The 18,558-nt window shown below is 44.0% G+C and overlaps 1 protein-coding gene across 2 annotated transcripts in view; it reads right to left on the reverse strand.

Annotated features, from left to right (window-relative positions):
• Positions 1-2,312: 2,312 nt before the first annotated feature.
• The window catches only part of KLHDC4 (kelch domain containing 4), a 99,874-nt gene continuing 83,628 nt past the window's right edge, over positions 2,313-18,558 (reverse strand). For both annotated transcript variants that reach the window (XM_036752765.1, XM_036752764.1), the window contains exons 8-12: positions 16,904-16,982; positions 9,352-9,560; positions 6,919-7,321; positions 4,507-4,620; positions 2,313-3,005 (exon numbers count right to left, since the gene is read on the reverse strand). In XM_036752765.1, the coding sequence (XP_036608660.1) occupies positions 2,830-3,005; positions 4,507-4,620; positions 6,919-7,321; positions 9,352-9,560; positions 16,904-16,982 (981 nt within the window). In that variant the 3' untranslated portion in view covers positions 2,313-2,829. The remainder of the gene's footprint in view (positions 3,006-4,506; positions 4,621-6,918; positions 7,322-9,351; positions 9,561-16,903; positions 16,983-18,558) is intronic.

An 18,558-nucleotide genomic window follows, 5' to 3' on the forward strand; every position in this document is an offset into this window, starting at 1 on the left:
ACCTTCCACGGGAGGGGCTAACAGATGCTCCATGGGCTGGTTTGTATTTGACTTCTCTCTGTCCCCAAGTCCATGGATGTGCCCCAAAGGTGGTAACAGGAAGTGGGAAAGAATCCAGGGTCCACAAATGGGACAGTTAACCACTGAATGGGGTTTGGGGGAGGAGGTTACGGTGCAGAAATGTTAATAATTACCAAGATGAACAAACCAAGCTGGACAGAGACATGGGTCCAGGCTGTGTCTCCTCGCTGGCATTGGGCACGGCCACTTAAAAAGCCGAATTAGCTTTTTAGTAATGGCATAAAATGAAGGAGTTCTTGGCTTTTTTTGCTGGTTATTCATTACCATGAACCACTGACTGAGCATTAAGTATATTCTGCTTGGCAAACCAACCCACTGATGAGACAAAATAAAAGACCGCACATTTTCTGCTGCTCCCTAACTGAACACTACGGATTCTATTCCTGGTTATCTCACAACCCTGTATAGTATTTTTACCTCTCCCCTGCTGTTTGCATTTAAGGTGCTTCTTTATCAGGGCTGTTTTAATCACGGCAATTAAACAGTACAGGCAGCTCATTTTATTGAAGCTTGTTTAGTTAATCTTCATCGGGTTCTAATTAGCCTCTTTCAGTCAAAGGGACTGACTCTCTACTGATAACCTCACAGAAGGGATAGAAAAGACACTGCCAGTACCATTTGTACAATAAACGTGTCTTTTGGCTCACGGCTCTTGCCTGTGTTTGATTCAGCGGACTCCAAAAAAGATCTTCCTTCTTCTCCTCTGGTTCTTGTGGCTGAAGAACCACTCTGCTGGAAGAAAACATGCCTCTCACTGATAGAGGGAGATCAAAGCCCAGGAACAGGGTCCCTCCATCACCAGTCCCAAGACACATCACAATAAAAGGTCATGGGGCATAATCACCCCTGGGTTGCCTCCTTTGTATGGCTGATGTGAGCATCGGAGTCCCGGGAGCCGCAAGGCAGTGACATAAAGGCTGCTGGATGGTGGCGTTATTATCAAGCAGGTAGGTGGTAAAGACCCAGAATCAGGAAGACCTAGGTTCAAATCCAGCCTTAGATAAGCATTTAACCTGTTTACCTTAGTTTATTTAACTGTAAGATGGGGATAAAAAGAGAACCCATCGTGGCTGGATCAACTGAGTTATGCATGTATGTATGCATGTATATACATGTTTGCATGTATGAATAGGTGTGTATGTGTGTGCACCTATTATTAAATGTTCCTACCTGGAGAACAGACCTCATTATAGGATTTCAGAGCTGGAAAGGACCTTGGGACCTGGTACACCTGCCCATTTTACAGATCACTAGACTGAAGCTAGAAGAAATGAAGTGATTTGCCCAAGGTCCCAAAGACAAGGGGCAATGTGTAATCCTGAGCCATGCATGTGGCAACGACCCTCTCGTCTTGATCCACGGGCATTGCTATAGAGCAGGTCAGCCATGATCTGCACCCTTGTAGCCTGTACTCAGTCCCTGAGCTGTGTGGGCAAGTACCAGTGGAGCTACAGCTGGACAGCCTGGGCAGTCCTTGGCCCTACCCAACACCATTTTAGGATATAGGATGGCCTCTATGTTAAATCCTCTTCCAACTATGTCCTATGAAACACTGCCCGGAAACTCTGCCACAACCCTAAGCATGATTGCACTGTTACAAAGTATTCATATTTTCTTTTAGCCCTTGTCTTAGTCCTAGTATTTTTTTTAATGTTTTCGTGCAACAGGCAGGATGATTGCTGGCTAACAAATTTGACTTACTATTAAAGACTATGAATTCTTACATAAATGAATAAAAATAAAAATAAAATAAATAAAATAAAATAAAAATTAAAAAAAATTCTATTATTTCATTTCTAATGCTTTCACATCGATTATGTAAATAAAAATGGTGCTGCTGTCACTGACTGTGTACTAAGCACCACACAGTACCAAAAAGATTATTACATAAGCTCTTACACCAGGTTGTAAAAGAATGTCCTATTCTCGTGAGAATCAGTCAGCTAGTATTTGTGAAGCACCCACTGTTTACCAGACCCTGTGCCAAGAAATGGAATGGAGCAACAACCAATTCCACTTGGTCTGTCCTTTCCTTTTGGGGGGGATTATACACTCTCATTATCATTCAGGAAAAAGGATGACCAATGGGAAAGGACCCCTAAAGGAACAACTGGGTACAAGAAGTAGTTGAAATGAAAACTGAAAATTAAGTTTGGAATTGTGGTAACAACCAAAGCATGTGACACCAAGAAAAGTCATGAATGAAGCACTGAAACAATTCACAGAGAATCTACAGAGTGAACCAAACAAAACGCTTTATTTTGTAAACAATTATTAGAGTCCAACCAGCCTTGGGTCTGCTTCCTGAGGGTTCAGAGATTAAATGTGCTGAAACCTTTGGGTTTCTAAGAGAACCAAAGAGTAAAATGGTTTACCAGGACAAACTTCTGGTTTCCATATGAAGAGAACTCCCATTCATAGCCTCCCTGTACCTCTTTAGCTCTTCATTCATCCTTCTTCCAAACACTTTATGTACAAGATCTGGCCCTAGTGCTCAGTCCAAATGTTTCTGCGTACACTCTCGGCCAATGGGAGGTCTGCTCCATGCACTGCCCTGATCCCAACTGCCCCCAGGAGGACATGACGAGAGCAGCTGAGTGACCCAGAGGTGCTGGTCTTCCCAAGGTTTTACAAAGACCTTGTAAGCCACTTAGCCGTGGGCTCAGTTTATTTAGAAGTAACATTTTCAGTAACGTTAATGATTTGAACTACTTTGCCCATTCTGAGAAGTAAACACCAATTTTATCCTTAAACCGAATCACCATAAAAAGTCTTGGCCATGGCATGGGCTACTCTGATCACTTTCTTCTCCTTTGCGTCAGGCCCCATGTTGCTCCGAGCGACCTTAACCCAATACCCTTCAGTCCGAGGCAAATAGTCACTGTATTTTTCATTAGGCTCAACTGCAGGGTGCTGATTGCTTTCTGAAAATAAAAAAGAGAAAGGAAGAAGAAAGAGGGTCAAGTTGATGAAGAGCAGGTGGCAGGCACTTTGGCAAAAATTAAGTCAAACAGTGTACCGTGGGCTGCAGAAGGGAGGGGAGTGTTTAGGACCAAAGAGAGGATGGTCTCTGCTGCGCTCCTCTGCTCTGGCCTGACCATGCCTGCAGAAACTCTACATTAGGAATGACTGTGATCATCTGGAGACTCTCCACAGGAAGGCATCCATCAAAATTTGGAGATCAGTGGAGGTAAGTGGGTATTTTTAACCTATAGAAGTCTGAGGCGGAACATGACTGCTATCTTCAACTAACTGAAGGTCTGTGGCATGAAGAGGGATCAGACACATTCTATTTGGCAGCAGGGGGCTGACCTATGCACAGTGGGTCAAAGTTGCGGAGGCAAATTTAGAATTCATCTCAGGTAAAACTAAGGAGAAGCCAAATGGTGCCATAGTGCACATGGCACAGGCCTGGAGTGAGGCAGACCCGAGTTCAAATCTGACCTCAGACACTTGTTAGCTGTGTGACTCTGAGCAAGTCACTTAACTCTCGGTTAAGTGTTTGCCTCAGTTTCCTCACTGTAAAATGAGCTGGAGAAGGAAATGGCAAACCACTCCAGGATCTTCGCCAAACGAGGTCACCAAGAGTCGGACGAGACTAAAATGACTGAACAACAAGGAACAGTAGAGCTATCCAAAAGTGGCTATAAACAGGTGTCGCGGGACATGGTGGTGGAAGCCATCGAACTGGCGATCTTCTAAGCAAAAATGGGATGACTACTCATTGGATAAGTTGCAGAAGGGATTCTTGTTTCCCTAAGGGTTGATCTAGACTGACCTCTAAAGTCCCTGCTGTGCTCTAAGCTACTCACTTTATAAAAGAACACATAATAGGATTTTCTAAATAGCAAGCTCTCCCCTAGTGCACTTTAAATGGTTCTATGTTTTTAAACCCCCATTTTTGAGGAAAATATTTATTGTGCAAAAGCTACACTTCTGGTTAAAAAGAATAAGGTAACAATCAAAACCAAGAAAGACTATCCTCCATTCCCTCCCCCACCCCCTTTTTGCCAAGGTAGTGATACACTTGCTCCAGGCTGTGTGCAAATTTCTCTTGCTTCAGTGAAGTTTCTGCTTAGGAAAGTCTACAACAGGGGTGGGGAACCTGCGGCCTTAAGGCCACATGTGGCCTTCTAAGGTCCTTAAGTGCAGCCTTTTGACTGAATCCAAATTTTACAGAACAAAATCCTTAAGGATTTGCTGCACTTGAGGACTTAGACAGCCTCAGGTTCTCCAGCCCCAGACCACATAAAGTCCTGATTCACCGGTTCGGTCAATACGCCTCCGCACCTTGCTCTGCACTGTTTCCAAGAAAGACTCTCACTCTGCCAACAAGCCTTCATCTTGTCCCATCTTCAAGAGGCCCCATCAAACCCTCCTCCCAACACCAGAGGCCTAAAAGAGAAATTAGCACAACCCCATTACCTTCATCTTCTTCACTTTCTTCCTCTGTTTCCTCTTCTTCCTCTTCCTCCTCTCCCCCTTCTGCTCCTTCTACTTCATCTTCTGAGTCACTTTCCTCCAACCATTCTTGAGTTTCTTCAACAGCAAAATGAATCAATTAATAAAACGGAGGCCCAGGTATATCAGGAGAGAACTGCATTTTACAATAATTCATTATTAAGGAATCAAATGATTTGAAACATAAGCCTCCCATCCTGGACCACTCCCTCCTCCCCCACCCCCCAGACTCTGAAAGTAGATGGTTCAGGATGTGATTACATGAGAGAGGTTTAAAAGAGAACAGGGCAGGGAAGCATGGGAAGGCTTATCTGAACCATGAATAAAGCCCAAGACAACATGGACAGATCAGAAATGAACAGGTATCAAACAGCAAATTCACAGCTTGAATGGGAAAAGAAAATGCTGAGTTTGACAAGTGAAGCTTCTCTGCTAGCATCCCAACCCTGCCTGCTTCATCCGACACGCCATAGAGAACTCAGCTTTTAGCTACTGGCAAGGGAACGATGAGGGGATAAAGAAGACAAAAAGAAGCACTCAGCTCCAAGGAAGAAGGGAAAAAAGGCAATATTTTTTGAATGATAAATTCTGAGGACTCGGTCCACGTGCAGGGCTCTAGATAGGTGGAGAAGGCAGTGTGATGATCTTTCAGAAGGTGGCAAAGAAGCCGGATGGTACCAAGGAGCCAATCCTTCTACCCTTTCCCCGATTCCCTAGGGAAAAGGGAGGGGCTTGTCCCCATGGGGAATAATGACGCTAACATTCGCTGGGGCTGAGAATTTGGTTTAATTTAATTTTAAGGGTTTTTCTCCCTTTTAATGATCTTCCATTAATTTATATAGACTTTAAAGCTCAGAATCTTTTAACAGCACTAACTCCAGGGAAATGAAGTTTGGAAAAGCTCACTTGGCTGGTCAAAATTAAAGCAGCTTAGATTTTTTTTTAAATGCACACTAGCACAACCATTTGTATGTATGTGTCTATTCCACAGCTGGATACACCACACAAATTCATGTTTTCCATGATGTGAACAATGAATGTTTTAGCCACCTGTCCATTCACGGAGGGAGGAGGAAGGGATATCCTAGGCCACTTTCTGTCGGGGGCTCTACTGCTGACGGAGATGTGCTCGCCACATCAAGGTGGAGAACATTTGCTCTGTGCTAACCCAAGCCCAATAACAGAAGTGCAGGGGCAGAGTCACTGGAGCTCAGAGTGGGATTCTCAACTCCCATACTCTCCTCTCACCAACTCTCAGGCAGGGAGGGCGGGGTGGTCCCAGGTGGGCAATGCGAGCTGTGCTGCTTAGTTCTAACACAGCTGACGAGAGTAGCTGCTGGGCTCTCTTCCCTTTCTTTCTCTCGCAGCCTAACAGAGATACGACTTTTCTTCCCTCTCCCCGGCCTCCTCCTTGTACACTCTCATCTTGCTCTCTCTAATCGGATTTGCCTCCTCCAAGCACTGAGGACTCACTGCTTCCCCGAGTCTGCCTTTTCATTGTCTGTGACGTTTAAATGCGATGACTTTTCAACATTCTCCTTAAAAGCCCTGTGCTTTTTTTGTGGGTTCCCTCTTTGCAGCGCATTCCATTTTACACACAGTGTCAACATTTTCTCCAAATCCATCCGGTTCCCAAGATCTCACCACTGCTTGTTGCTCCTGAAGAGCAAGGAAGGTATTCCCCATGCTGCTGCCTGTCAACTCTCTCATCCTATAAAGCAAGAGAGGCCCTCCCTACCATCATCCTGTCGATTCCTCTTCATTCTTTAGTCCTGAGTCTCAAACAGGAGAGAGCTACCTGAGTCCTGAACAATTTTCTTTTCTTTAGAAAAAAGTTAAATGGAAAATGATGAATGATCAGAGGCAAAGCTGCACAACTGACAATAAACAAGGCTAAAGAATTCCAAGTCAGAGGTACAAAAAGATGGTTAGAGGAGACTAATCTATGCCAAGTTCAGTTCTTGTGCATAAATATGGCAAGTCTGACAGCCTAAGGAACAAGGCCTCAGCTCAAGCTGGCTGTGCAATGACCCACCCCTCAGCGGCACCCCAAAAGGCCACCACTCAAAGGTATGGAGCTAAGTCAACAAGTCTGATCCGCAGTTAACAGCAGTCCTGTGATATCACTAACCACGGCTGTCGAAAGACACCAGCACATGGGAACTCAATTTGTAAAATACTTATTTTGTTCTATCAGCCTGTCTGTCCCTCAAGCTCAGACCATTGATGGATGATGGAAAACTGAATAATGATGAAACCAGCCAAGTGGCTTATGCTGGGGAATGAGTAAGAAGAGAGGGTTTAGATAAGAGCACTTCCAAGGCCTTTGGGAAATCTGTGTCTGTCTCTGTCTCGTTAACCCCAACCCAAGCTTACTGGGATCCATCTCTACCAAGACCTTCCATTCTTCCATCTTGTGCAGATCCAGGCAGTAGAGATCATTGAGGGTGAACTGGCGGTCCCCAGCTTCAAACATGCCCCCATAGACGTAGAGCATCCCTTGCTTCACAGCCAGCATGGCATTCGAGCGAGCACAGGGCTCTACCAAAGGGCCATTGGCCTCATCAGAAGCGTCTTCCTCTTCAGACTCAGACACTGTGGATGTCCCAGCGACAGGGATCACTTGTTTGATCGTCATAACAGTTCCATCCTCGGCCACCACCTCTTTGACCTCCTCCTGTGGCTCCTGGGGGTTGGTCTCTTCCCTCTCCTCATTCTCGACACTCTCAGGCACTGGTTTTCTGCCTCGCCTGCGTTTCCTCTTCTCTGCCTTAGGGCCCTATTGATAAGATGAGAGAAAAGCACATGACTGAGGTGCAACAAGCTTTAATACTTGTATGTGAATCGAACAGCTTAAACAAGAGATATAAAGGTCAGAGTCACTTCATGCCTCCAGGTTCCTCCACTCAGGATATACTTTCACAGACTGGCTGAAAACCTCAATCTGTGGTAGGATAGTCCTAATGAAGGTGGACAGCACTGGACAAAGAGGAAATGACCCTCTCTCTTCAGCTGCCTGCTTCCATGTTGGAGAACTAGAGGCAAGAGAAATGCAGCCGCTTTGCCACGGAATCAAGATACAATCAGTGAACGGGAACTTCAGGCCCTGACTGGGAAGCCTTCCGTACCTCCTGAGGCTGGAAAAGGAATGCCATCAATTCAGAAGCAGTCATTGGCTCACCAAGAAAGCCTGTCTTGAGTAAAATTTGCTCCTGAGGGCCAACTCAGATGAGGTGGGAAAGCCCAAACTAAACCCCACCCACTTGTGCTGTCTTGTCCCCACCTCCAACGAGTCACAGACACAAGGTGGAATGAGCAACGCCTCTCAGACAGCCTATGGACTGGTGACAAATGGTCTGCCGGAGGAGTCAAAGCCCTTACTTCCAAAGGTTTTCCAAATGAAAACCTATTTTTAGGTTGTTTTCCTAAGGAAAGAAAGCTTCTAAAAATTATCCCATGTATTCAATCCTCTCTTCTCCTCCCACATGATGACTAGTGTTACCCTGGTAACTTTACATGATAAATTTGCTGCTTTCTCTAACTTTGTGTCAAATGTGGATTGAATCTGGGTTATTTCATTTCCTCCATGAGTAATTGGTGTGACTTTGGACAAGTCATTAAAGTTCTCTGAGGCTGCTTCCTCAGCCCTTGATGGAAAAGGCCTGCCTTTCCTGGTAGTAAAGCGGTTTAAGAAACTCCTAAGTAGGGGAAGCAGAGGACTCTGAAAAGGACTCTCTAAACATGAAGCATTCCTAGGACTGTCTATAGGAAACCAGGCTTCTTCAGAGACTGGATAGCAGTCTCTCATGGGGACCTCTGTGACCAGGCAACGATAAATATCTTCTATAAATCTTCATTTCAGTTAAACTAGAATAAGGCTCATTTAAAACAGTACAGCTGGAAAACCCATTCTACTGGCTATGGCTCACCAAAATACACAAAAAGTTGAGAAAGTAAGAGAGAGCACCTGGAGAAGGCAGAAAGGGGAAACTGAGGTCACCACAACAGCTGAGTGGGGCAGAGGGGCCATTCATAAAAAGCTCTCAAGTCCCCATACGGTGAGGGTTTTCTAATAATTCTTTATTTAAAAGAAGAGCCAGAAGCACAACCAAAGAGCTCCAAATCTAAAAATGCCGAGAAGCATTTTACCAGTGACTGCTTTTATTGGAAAGAATCCAGCATTATCTTGGTTGTCAAATTTCCTTCCATCTCAAGCACGAAGAAAGGTCCGACCCAAGCAGATTTTCTCTTCTTGCCTCAGCCCACTGCCCATCTGAGGCCACTGCCCCTGCTCCGGGCTCGGGCCCTCTGCTGCCCCTCTGGGTCACCACCTCCACTCCAGGCTGCTAGGCCACACACACCCTCCCCCGCCCAGAGCAGAGGAAGGTGGCCCAGAGGGGCAACAGAGGGCCCTCATTTGGAGAGGCAGCTAGTAGGCGCAGTAGATACAGGGCTGGACTGGGAGGCAGGCAGACCTGAGTTCAAACCTTGTCTCAGAGAGTTACCAGCTGTATAACCCTGGGCAAGGGTTAAACTGCTTGACTCAGTTTCCCCATCTGTAAAATAATAAAGGCACCACCTCACAGGGTTGTTATAAGGTCAAATGAGGTAAAGTGTGAAAGAGTAAACCCCAGGGCCTCCCAAACAGGTCAAGAAGGAATCCACTGCCGAGATGTGAGGAGTAAACATGTACAAGAATGTAGCCTTGTGACTCTATTATAATTTGTAAGTCTTTAAAAAAAGTTTTCTGACTAAGGACACTGTGGTTACAATCCATTTTAGGGAGAGGGGAAGGGTTTGTGGTGGTACCTTCAGCTGTCCTGCAAACCAGCGGTTCTTGGCGATGTCATAGAAGTACAGGTCATTGAAGAAGTCCCCCTCAATGCTCTCCTCCTCCTCTTCATCACAAACGCCCCCAAAAAGCAGCGTCCGCCCATTGGGAGCCATGGCCACTGAGAAACCAGACCTGGGAGTGGGCTTTACTCCAGAGGGGTTGACCCGAGTCCACATCCACTTGTCTGTTAAGGGAAGACCGGAGAGGCACAGGCATTATGGGAAGAAAGAAAAGTGGGCCTTTTTCTATCCAGTCCCCAAAACCTTCCCCCAAGTCACTCAGCCTGCTTGCCCAAGAGACAGAAGAATTCATACTAGGAGCAGAGAAAGCATTAGAGAGTTCATTCCTTTTGTTCCCCATGGTAACCTTCCACAGGGGAAGCTGGCTAAGAAAATGAGCTGAGGTCAGCACGTGCTTTTACTGCTTTATAAATCTTGAAACTTCCATACACATACAATAAAATATCAAAATATTTACCAACTTCCCGAGAAGCTCAAAAGACCCCTTAGGCCTATGAATGATGGGATCAGAAGACAGCCATCACTGCCCCGATTTATTGTTTTCGTAAATTTATTTTCTTAGCATAAGACAATGAATCAACAAGAATTTATTAAATGCTTACCATGTACTACGCACTGGGGACACAGAGAAAAAGCAAAAACAATCCCCGCCCTCCAAGAGCTTACATTCTAGCAGGGGAGAAAATGGGAACCTACATGCCAAGAAGATAAGACAACCTGAATTACACCTGGATAAAAAGGACGGTAATGCCAACGGCCCCGGACGTCTCAGAGTCGGGGTAATAAAGAGTATCAGCTAACGTGTGTTATGCACTGTGTACATATGCATGCACACACATATACTGCACGTGTGTACGTGTGTGTGTAAGCCTTTAAGATGTGCAAAGTGCTTTCTATACATCACATCATTTAATCGTCACAGGAGCCCTTGGGGGCAAGTGCTACTATTAATCCCCATCTTACAGATAAAGGAAAAGAGATGGAGGCTAAGTGACTCCCCCAAGGTCACAGAACCTGAGGAAGGCATTGAATCCAGGGCTCTAACCACTGAGCCACAATAAGCCATGGATTTTAAAGTTAACTTAACATCTAGACCTCACACGGACCAGGCAAGGTAGGTCCCTGACCCATTAATTGCTTTAAATATTTCAATGTCTTTGTGATTTTTAAAAATGTCATTCATGATTATTTACATTTGCTAATTAAAATGCCCTGTAAATCCATGTGCTTCTTTTCCCTAGCTTTCCCTTAAAGCTTAGTTATGTAAGCAAACATGATTTACGCCACTCCCTCAACCTTAACACTTCAAGGTATATTTTTTAAGGAAGGAACAAGTCAGTCAACCAGTCAACAAACATGTATTAAGCACCTACTAAGTGCCAGGCACTGCGCTAAAGGTCATGGTACTGGGGAGACAAAAAGAGGCAAAAGAGAGTCCCTGCCCTCAAGGAGCTCCTGGTCTAAATACAAAGGGATGCAGGATAAAGAGGAAACAATTAACAGAGGGCAGGACCTGAAATTAAGAGGAGTGGGGGTAGCTTTCCGGAAAATGTAGGATTTGAGTTGGGACATTAAAGAAGCCAGGGAGACCAGTAGTCCCATCAGAGGAAGAAGACTGTTCCAGGCATGGGGCACAGCCAGAGGCTAATGTTATCAGGGTATGTACTGGGGATAAGGTGTAAGAAGACTGGAAAAGGAGGAGGGGGTGAGGTGAGGAAGGGCTCTGAATGCCAAGCGCAGCATTTTATATTTGATCTGGCGGCAATAGGGAGCCTGTGGAGTTGACTGGAGGGGGTCACGTGGCATAAAAGCATCACGGTCTCAGCAGCAACCATGAAAAGCCGGACTCCATTCACGGGATGGCCTCTGTCTCCACATCTGGTAAGTGACAGGAGATCCTCACTTGGTGATGTTTATTTTTTTTTAATTTATTTTACTTTTAATTTATGGACTAAAACTTACAATAACACAGTATAATAAAAATGATGACTGCACATGAAACTGCAAACCTACTATGTACAACCTGCTATTCTTTTTAAATATACAAAGTTATCATGTCAATTTTTTTCCTTTTTTTTCCTTCCTTCCCTCCTCCCCTCCCCATCCTAAAAATGGCCACCATTAGACACACACACACGTGTGTGTGTGTGTGTGTGTGTGTGTGTGTGTAAAACTATTTTATACACACTTCTATCTATCAGTTCTTTCTCTGGATGCAGACAGCATCTTCCTTCATGTAGTTAATTTGGGTATTTATAATAGTCAAAATAACTTATTTGCTCAGTCTTTTTTTTAACAAGTTAATTTATTTTTAGTTTTCAACATTCACTTCCTTAAGTTTTAAATTTTCTCCCTCACCTCCCCCCTCCCCCAATGCAATCTAATATAGGTTTTATACATACATTCCTATTAAGCATATTTTCATGTTAGTCATGTTGTACAGAAGGATTAGAATGAATGGGAGGAATCATGAGAAAGAAACAAAAAACAAAGAAAATAGTCTGCATAGATCTGCATTCAGACTCCGTATTTCTCTCTCTGGATGTGGATGTCATTTTCCATCATGAGTCTTTTGGAGCTGTTTTAGGTCTTTGCATTGCTGAGCCAAGTCTATCAAAGTCAGTCATTGCACACTGAGGCTGTTACTGTGTACAATGTTCTCCTGGTTCTGCTCACTTCACTCACCATCAGTTTATATTAGCCTTTCCAGGTTTTTCTGAAGTCTGCCTGCTCATCATTTCTTATAGCACAATAATATTCCATTACATTCATATACCACAACTTGATCAGTCATTCCCCAATCGATGGGCATCCCTGCAATTTCCAGTTCTTGGCCACCACAAAGAGAACCGCTATAAACATTTTAGAACGTATAGGTTCTTTTCCTTCTTAACTAATCATCTTTCAAAACAGACAAAGTAGTGCTATTTCTGGGTCAAAGGATACAGGGCAGTTTAATAACTCTCTGGGCCATAAGCGCTCACCCACCCATTTATAGTGATGCAAGTTTTATATCCCAAACATCTTTCCTCCCAAAAGGCCCAGGAGGAGGCAGGGGAGCACAAGGATTATCATGGCGGTATTAGAGACGACAGAACTGAGACCCAGCAAGCTTAGTAACTGATTTGTCCATGGACGTGTATTGCAGAAATGACAGGCCTGGGATCCAAACCCAGTTCTGCACGCTGAGTCCAAGTGCGCCTCACTTCATACACCAAGGAAGCTTCTATAAAGTTCTACACTAATGAGCTTTTTCAAAATCTGGGATTTAAGGGCACCCAAGGACTCACTATTTAAAGGAACTCCAGGAGAGATTATGTTCACAGAGTCAAAGACCCTTTTGCAACTGAAGCTCTAATAGCAGGAAATTGAGATTTGATTCATAGACTTTTTAGCGCAATAGCTGTCAATCAACATGTGTCTATTAAGCCCCTCTCTGTGCCTGTAGCTGTGGATCTTAACCCAAAGCCTTGAACGATCCCTCTTCTCCGGATGCCCGTAGATGGCACATCATAACCCACCTGCTGGGCTGCTCTCGACTAAATGCACTGTGGTTCCTCCTGATCCAGGCAAGTTTTATTCTGGGTCCTTCGAAGAGCATGGTGTTCACCATGTGGAAACTTTTTTTTTAAAAAAAGTATTTCAAGGATAACTAGGAAGCTGTCCTTAACTGTAAGTTGATATATGTATGCTTTCATCACAAAATCAGACCTGGAAGCGACCATGAAACTTCCTGACTGAGCATACCCTTCACAGCATTTCAAGTAAGACCTCTGACTGGGAAGCCCATTTCAATTTCGGATGGTCAAAAGCTTTGGCTTCTTTTCCTCACACAGAGCCAAAATCGGCCTTTGCCATTTCCACATTCATCTCCTAGCTCCATATTCTAGAGCCAAGTGAACAAATCATATCCCTCTTCCAAAGGAAAATGCTTCAATTTAATAGAGCATCCCATTTAATTGGAAGTTTGAACAATGGAGCTGACAAAAAAAAGGATGTTTTGCCGTATTCTAATTTCTTCCCTTTATGAGATTTGGCCCAGTCCGGTGAAAAAGGCAAACGTCCCTGATTCTACTGCACTGATATGAACACTTCTGGAGTACTGCCATTTTGCGAAACTTTATCCAGCCATCTTGTACGTGACATGGCCCAGTGGTCCAGGTAAAATACAAACATTCAGTGTGAAGAGCTTGAATTTCCTTACCCAGATTTTGTAAAAGTCCAGCACATCCACAGTATCCAATCTGATTATCTAGCACCCCGAGAACACTTTATCACAACCATCTACCCTTCTCTCCACGGGAAGAAATACAAAAGAGAAATTCAAAGAATAGTCATCTAGGTAATGAGCAATTCTTACACATGTGAATCAGTGAGGAATCATTCAAAATGTTTTATTTGAAAAAATTATGAAAGACATTTTGTAATTCATACTGCAGAAACACAAGGACTCTATATCCTGACACAGTAACATAGGAATGTCCTCACATAATGTATGAAAAATGAAAAATTGAAAACTCTCTGAGGCTTGAAAGTAAGCATACACAAATCAAGGTACAATGTTCCCCTGATTCACAAACTAAAGTGGTCCTGCTGTAAATCCCAGTAACAATCAGTAATATTAATAGAGCACTGTGCAGTTTACAAAACACCCGATCCTACAAGGAAACGCCCCTCCGGTATCAACCTCAGCCCAGGGGAGCTAAGGGGCACAGTGCATGGTTGAGCACCGGACTCGGAGTTAGCAAGACCCAGGTTCAAATCCAATCTTCAACACTTACTAGCTGTGTGACCCTGGGCAAGTCACCTAACCACTTTGTCTCAGTTTCCTCATCTGTAACATGAGAATGATAACAGCACCTACCTCCCAGAGTTGCTGTCAGGATCTAATGAGTTAATACTTGTAAAAGCACTTTGAAAGTCATGAAGCGCTTTATAAATGCTAGAGCTATTATTACCATTAGGAGTGGTCCTTATCAGACACCATCCTCAAGGCTTCATTTGTTGTTCTGAGAATTCCAAAAGTCATACAAGTTCTGATACTTGATATTAGCTGAGTCAAATATCCTTTTTTAGAATTAGGATGAAGCATAGAAGTTGCATGGTGCCAAATATTTTAAAGAAGAGGAAAGAAAAAACAATTCTTGCTCACCCAGATACTAAATGTATAGATTGTTTATGAAGCCACTAAGCAGAAAGCAATTACCTCTGCCCGGGATTGTCTAGGGAGCTAATCCTTTGTGACTCCAGGCCCATTATCTTCAAGGTTCTGACAACATTCTCACTAATGTTTACTACTTCTGAAACACCACTCTGGGGTGGGCAATTGTAAAAGTTATTCAAATCTTTTAAAAGGAAGGAGAAAAGCACCATGGAGGCTTTCTGGCAGAAGCCCCAGGATGGCCATTACTACGTGTGTCTCTGAAATGCATTCAATTTGGCAAATATGGTGTGTGCGCATACATGTGCATATAAAGAGGGGCCCAAAAAGGAGCCAGAGCTGACCCCCAAAGACCTACCAATGCTATAGGGGGACAAGCAGACCCAACAAAAATCAGTGCAAACCAAGTAGACGCCTACCTATCTTTCCAAGATTTTTCCCAACTGCAGCCCTTTACAAAGCCTCTTTTCTAGTCAAAATGGAACGTCTGCTCTTCCCTGAACTCTGTGAATGTGAACAAGTCCTGTGGGCATGAGCGCCCTCCCTCTTGCATCTCCACACTCAGATACCACAACCTCCTGCAGCACTCAGCTCAAGGGCCACTGCCAGCAGGAAGCGCTCCCTGATCCCCCAGGTGTGAGCACTCCTCCGTTCTCCTTGTTTGTGGACACATCCCATCCCTCCTATAAAAAGCAAGCTGCCCCAGGGAAGGGGCTACATCTTTTGGTCCTTGTATCTCAGCACCTGGCAGTGTCAATAAATGCTTGTTGGATTAAACTGAATTGAAGGCCAGAAAACATGTTAAGCTTAACATTCTATCCTCCAAAATAGATCTTTTATTGTTAATAATAATGCAATGGACAGAGAGACACAGAGACACTCTCCCAATGGAGCCCTTTACAGTTGGTAAAGAACTTTACCTACATTATGACATCTGAGCCTCAAAACAATCCTGTGGAGTAAGCGCCACAAAGCCACCTGGCAGAAGAAGAAAGAGTAAGTCTACATGACTTGCCCATGACCACATGGCTAGGAAAAGGTTGGAGGTGGGATCTGAGCCCAAGTCTTTCCTGCCTTCAAGTCCACCACAGTCCACTGCCTTTAACAGTTTGGAGAGAGGATCTGCCCTCTTCGGGTAGGAGCTGAGTGCCCACACCCCTTGGGTGCCTGGCTACACACAGACACTGTGAAGCCTTGGTCCAAGTGGGGGATCCTGGGAGAGAAGGAGGCCATCAGTGAGGAGGTGCCCAGTGCCACAGCGGAGGGCACTCTATCAGGCTGGGTCCCACGGGGGCACGGACAGCTTTCCTCCTCATGGGGTGAGGCCCCTCCAAGGCACATTTAGAACCAAGGGACGAGAGGGAGATTCCTTAACACTACAAGGTGAGGCACTACTCATCACAGCTTTCCATGTCACTCAAACGTGTGAAACCTCATAGAAGTACCTGAGCCTGATCTTAGAGAAAGAAGAAAAAGGTAAATTACGGTTCATTTTGTTGTTGTTGTTAGCACGGTGAGGGCCGTTTTCAGGGGATGCTGGCACAGAGCTGAGACTATGGAGACGATCTAACGATCCAACCCTTTCATTTTACAGATCAAAAGACTGAGGCCCAGAGAGGCTCACACAGTGATAGTGCTGGAACTGGGAACCAGGCCTAGACACTCGGAGTCTGGCTTGGCTCTTAGCTGTCCTGGGAAGGTCTTGGGGCTCCATTTCTTCACTGATTTACATCTTGAGAATCCTGTGGCCTCCTGATGCCCATGATCACATAGGGATGCAGTGGGCACAGAGGGCTAGTCTCAAAGCCAGAAAGAAAGAACCAGAAAAAGGTTTTCTACCTGAGCATCAATGTTATAAAAAATGCACAAAGTGACCAAAGATGACATGAGCAGAACCAGGAAAACAATTTATACAGTTACAACAACACTGTTAAAACAAACAATCCTGAAGGCAGTAAGGATTCTTTCTGATTGATGTCATGATCACCCACAATGCAGGGGACCAATGAGGAAGCATGCTATCCTCTTCCTCCTCACAGAGGTGATGGAGTCACATAGGACTGATCACAAAATAAAGGCATCTGCATGTGCCAAGGACAGTAGAGTTTTCTGGCAGTTAGGCTGTGTGCTTTTATAAAACGTAATATTAAAGCATCTCTCACTGAACTCTGATCCCCCACATGTCAACTTGTCCTTGGCTTCCTACTCGGCCCACCTTGTGCAACCTCTGATAATCCCTCATCATTATCTTGTTTCTCTAAGAGGCTGAAAGATGGCCTGGCTTTTAACAAATGCCTGGAGTCAGGGCTGGTCTGAGCAGGCACCAGGACCCGACAGGTACGTTACCTTCTTCCTTGCATTCTTCACATTTCAGCAGGAACATGTCTGAATGTAGAGTGCCCCTGTCAACATCCTTCTTCACTCTCTGCAAAAGGAAAAGGGAGATTCAAGGAACAGGCACTGACATCTACACCCAAATGTTCATTTAGTGCATCCTCACAGGACATGGAGTTCTTAAAGCTTTTTTTGTGTGTAACAGACCCCCCTAGGCAATTGGGTGAAGACAATGAACCCCTTCACAAAATCATGGTGTTTATTTTTTTTTTAATTCATAATTAATGAAATGCTAAATTTATGTTAGAGGTTAGTGAAAGTAAGTGTAATTTTTTTCTTATCCAAGTTCATGCCCCTTCTGAAATCTTTCCATGGCCCCTTCATTAAAAACCTTAGCCTAAAGGGAAGATTTAGAGCTGGAAGGGACCTTAGCGCAGTTAAGTGTACACTTGTATTAAGTTCTTTTAGGTCTTAAGTGGCAGAGCTGGAATTTGAATCAATGTTTTCAGACTCCAAACCCAGCACTCCTTCCAAACCTGTGGACATCGCTGCCTATGTTTAACGACATTATTTAGTCGAGCAGTCAGGTTCTTCCTTGGGGATATAAAACAACCCAATAGCATGGAGGAGCTCCCCAAAATGTCTTGGTCTCATTTGTTGGAGACCTGCTCTGGAGCTCCTCGTAAGGTGAGCCTGGTTTTCCTGTTCTTTTCCTTCCATGCTGGATGAGTAGATAAAAAAGGATTTATTTTAGTAAGTGATCATCACTTCTGCACCCTTGACTTTGAACTCATTATCTCAAAATTAAGTATATGACTGACAACTCATTCTCTAATTAAGAATGGAGAGGGGAAAAAAGTGAAGAGGAAAAAACCCGACAGCTCTGATTACCATATGTTCAAGCTTAAAATATCTTCCTCCCGCCCTCCTTCTCCCTGGAGCTCCCCACAATGGCTTCCACCCAACCTGCTCTATTATAAGGTGGCACCATTCAATACCACCATGGGTGATTTTTTTTTCTTTTTAAGAAACTGGTTTAACTCTCATTGACATTATATGCACTCAAATATGTGAGAACCCAAGAAAGATAGTAAAAGCAAAAGCAAAAACAGCAATAAACGGGAAATAAACATTCAAATGAAGCCAATCATAGAGCAAAACCAAAATCAGAAACTGCAAATGATGAAGCAAAGCAACAAAAGATGATTGCAAAGGCTCCTGACACAACCACCTTTGGTTATCTACTGGTAAATAAAAGGCATGGGGATCCTACAACCTGTGTTCCATCCTGTTCTAGTTTTCACCTGTTCTAGTTCTTGCTTATTTGTAATTGCCCCATCACAGGAAGAAGGGGTTCTTAACCTTGGGTCTGTGAATTTTTTTTAAACATTTTCATATACTTGGTTTCCTTTGTAATCCTATGTATTTTATTTTATGTCTTTGGGATGCTCCATGTATCCACAACACAAAAACGGTTATTCACTATAAACGGAGATTCAGCCTAGCGGGCAAAGTATCAAATTAACATTTCATCAAACAACTGGCTGCCGAAATGAAATGAAATTATTTTAAAAATAATCTCACTTTCCAATGAATGAATGACTCTAGAACTTTAGGTATAACTAAGCCCAGATGTGTCTGAAGTCTTCCTGTTTCCACTTCTAACT

The sequence above is a fragment of the Trichosurus vulpecula genome, chromosome 3, assembly GCF_011100635.1.
Source record: "Trichosurus vulpecula isolate mTriVul1 chromosome 3, mTriVul1.pri, whole genome shotgun sequence".
Lineage (NCBI taxonomy): Eukaryota > Metazoa > Chordata > Mammalia > Diprotodontia > Phalangeridae > Trichosurus > Trichosurus vulpecula.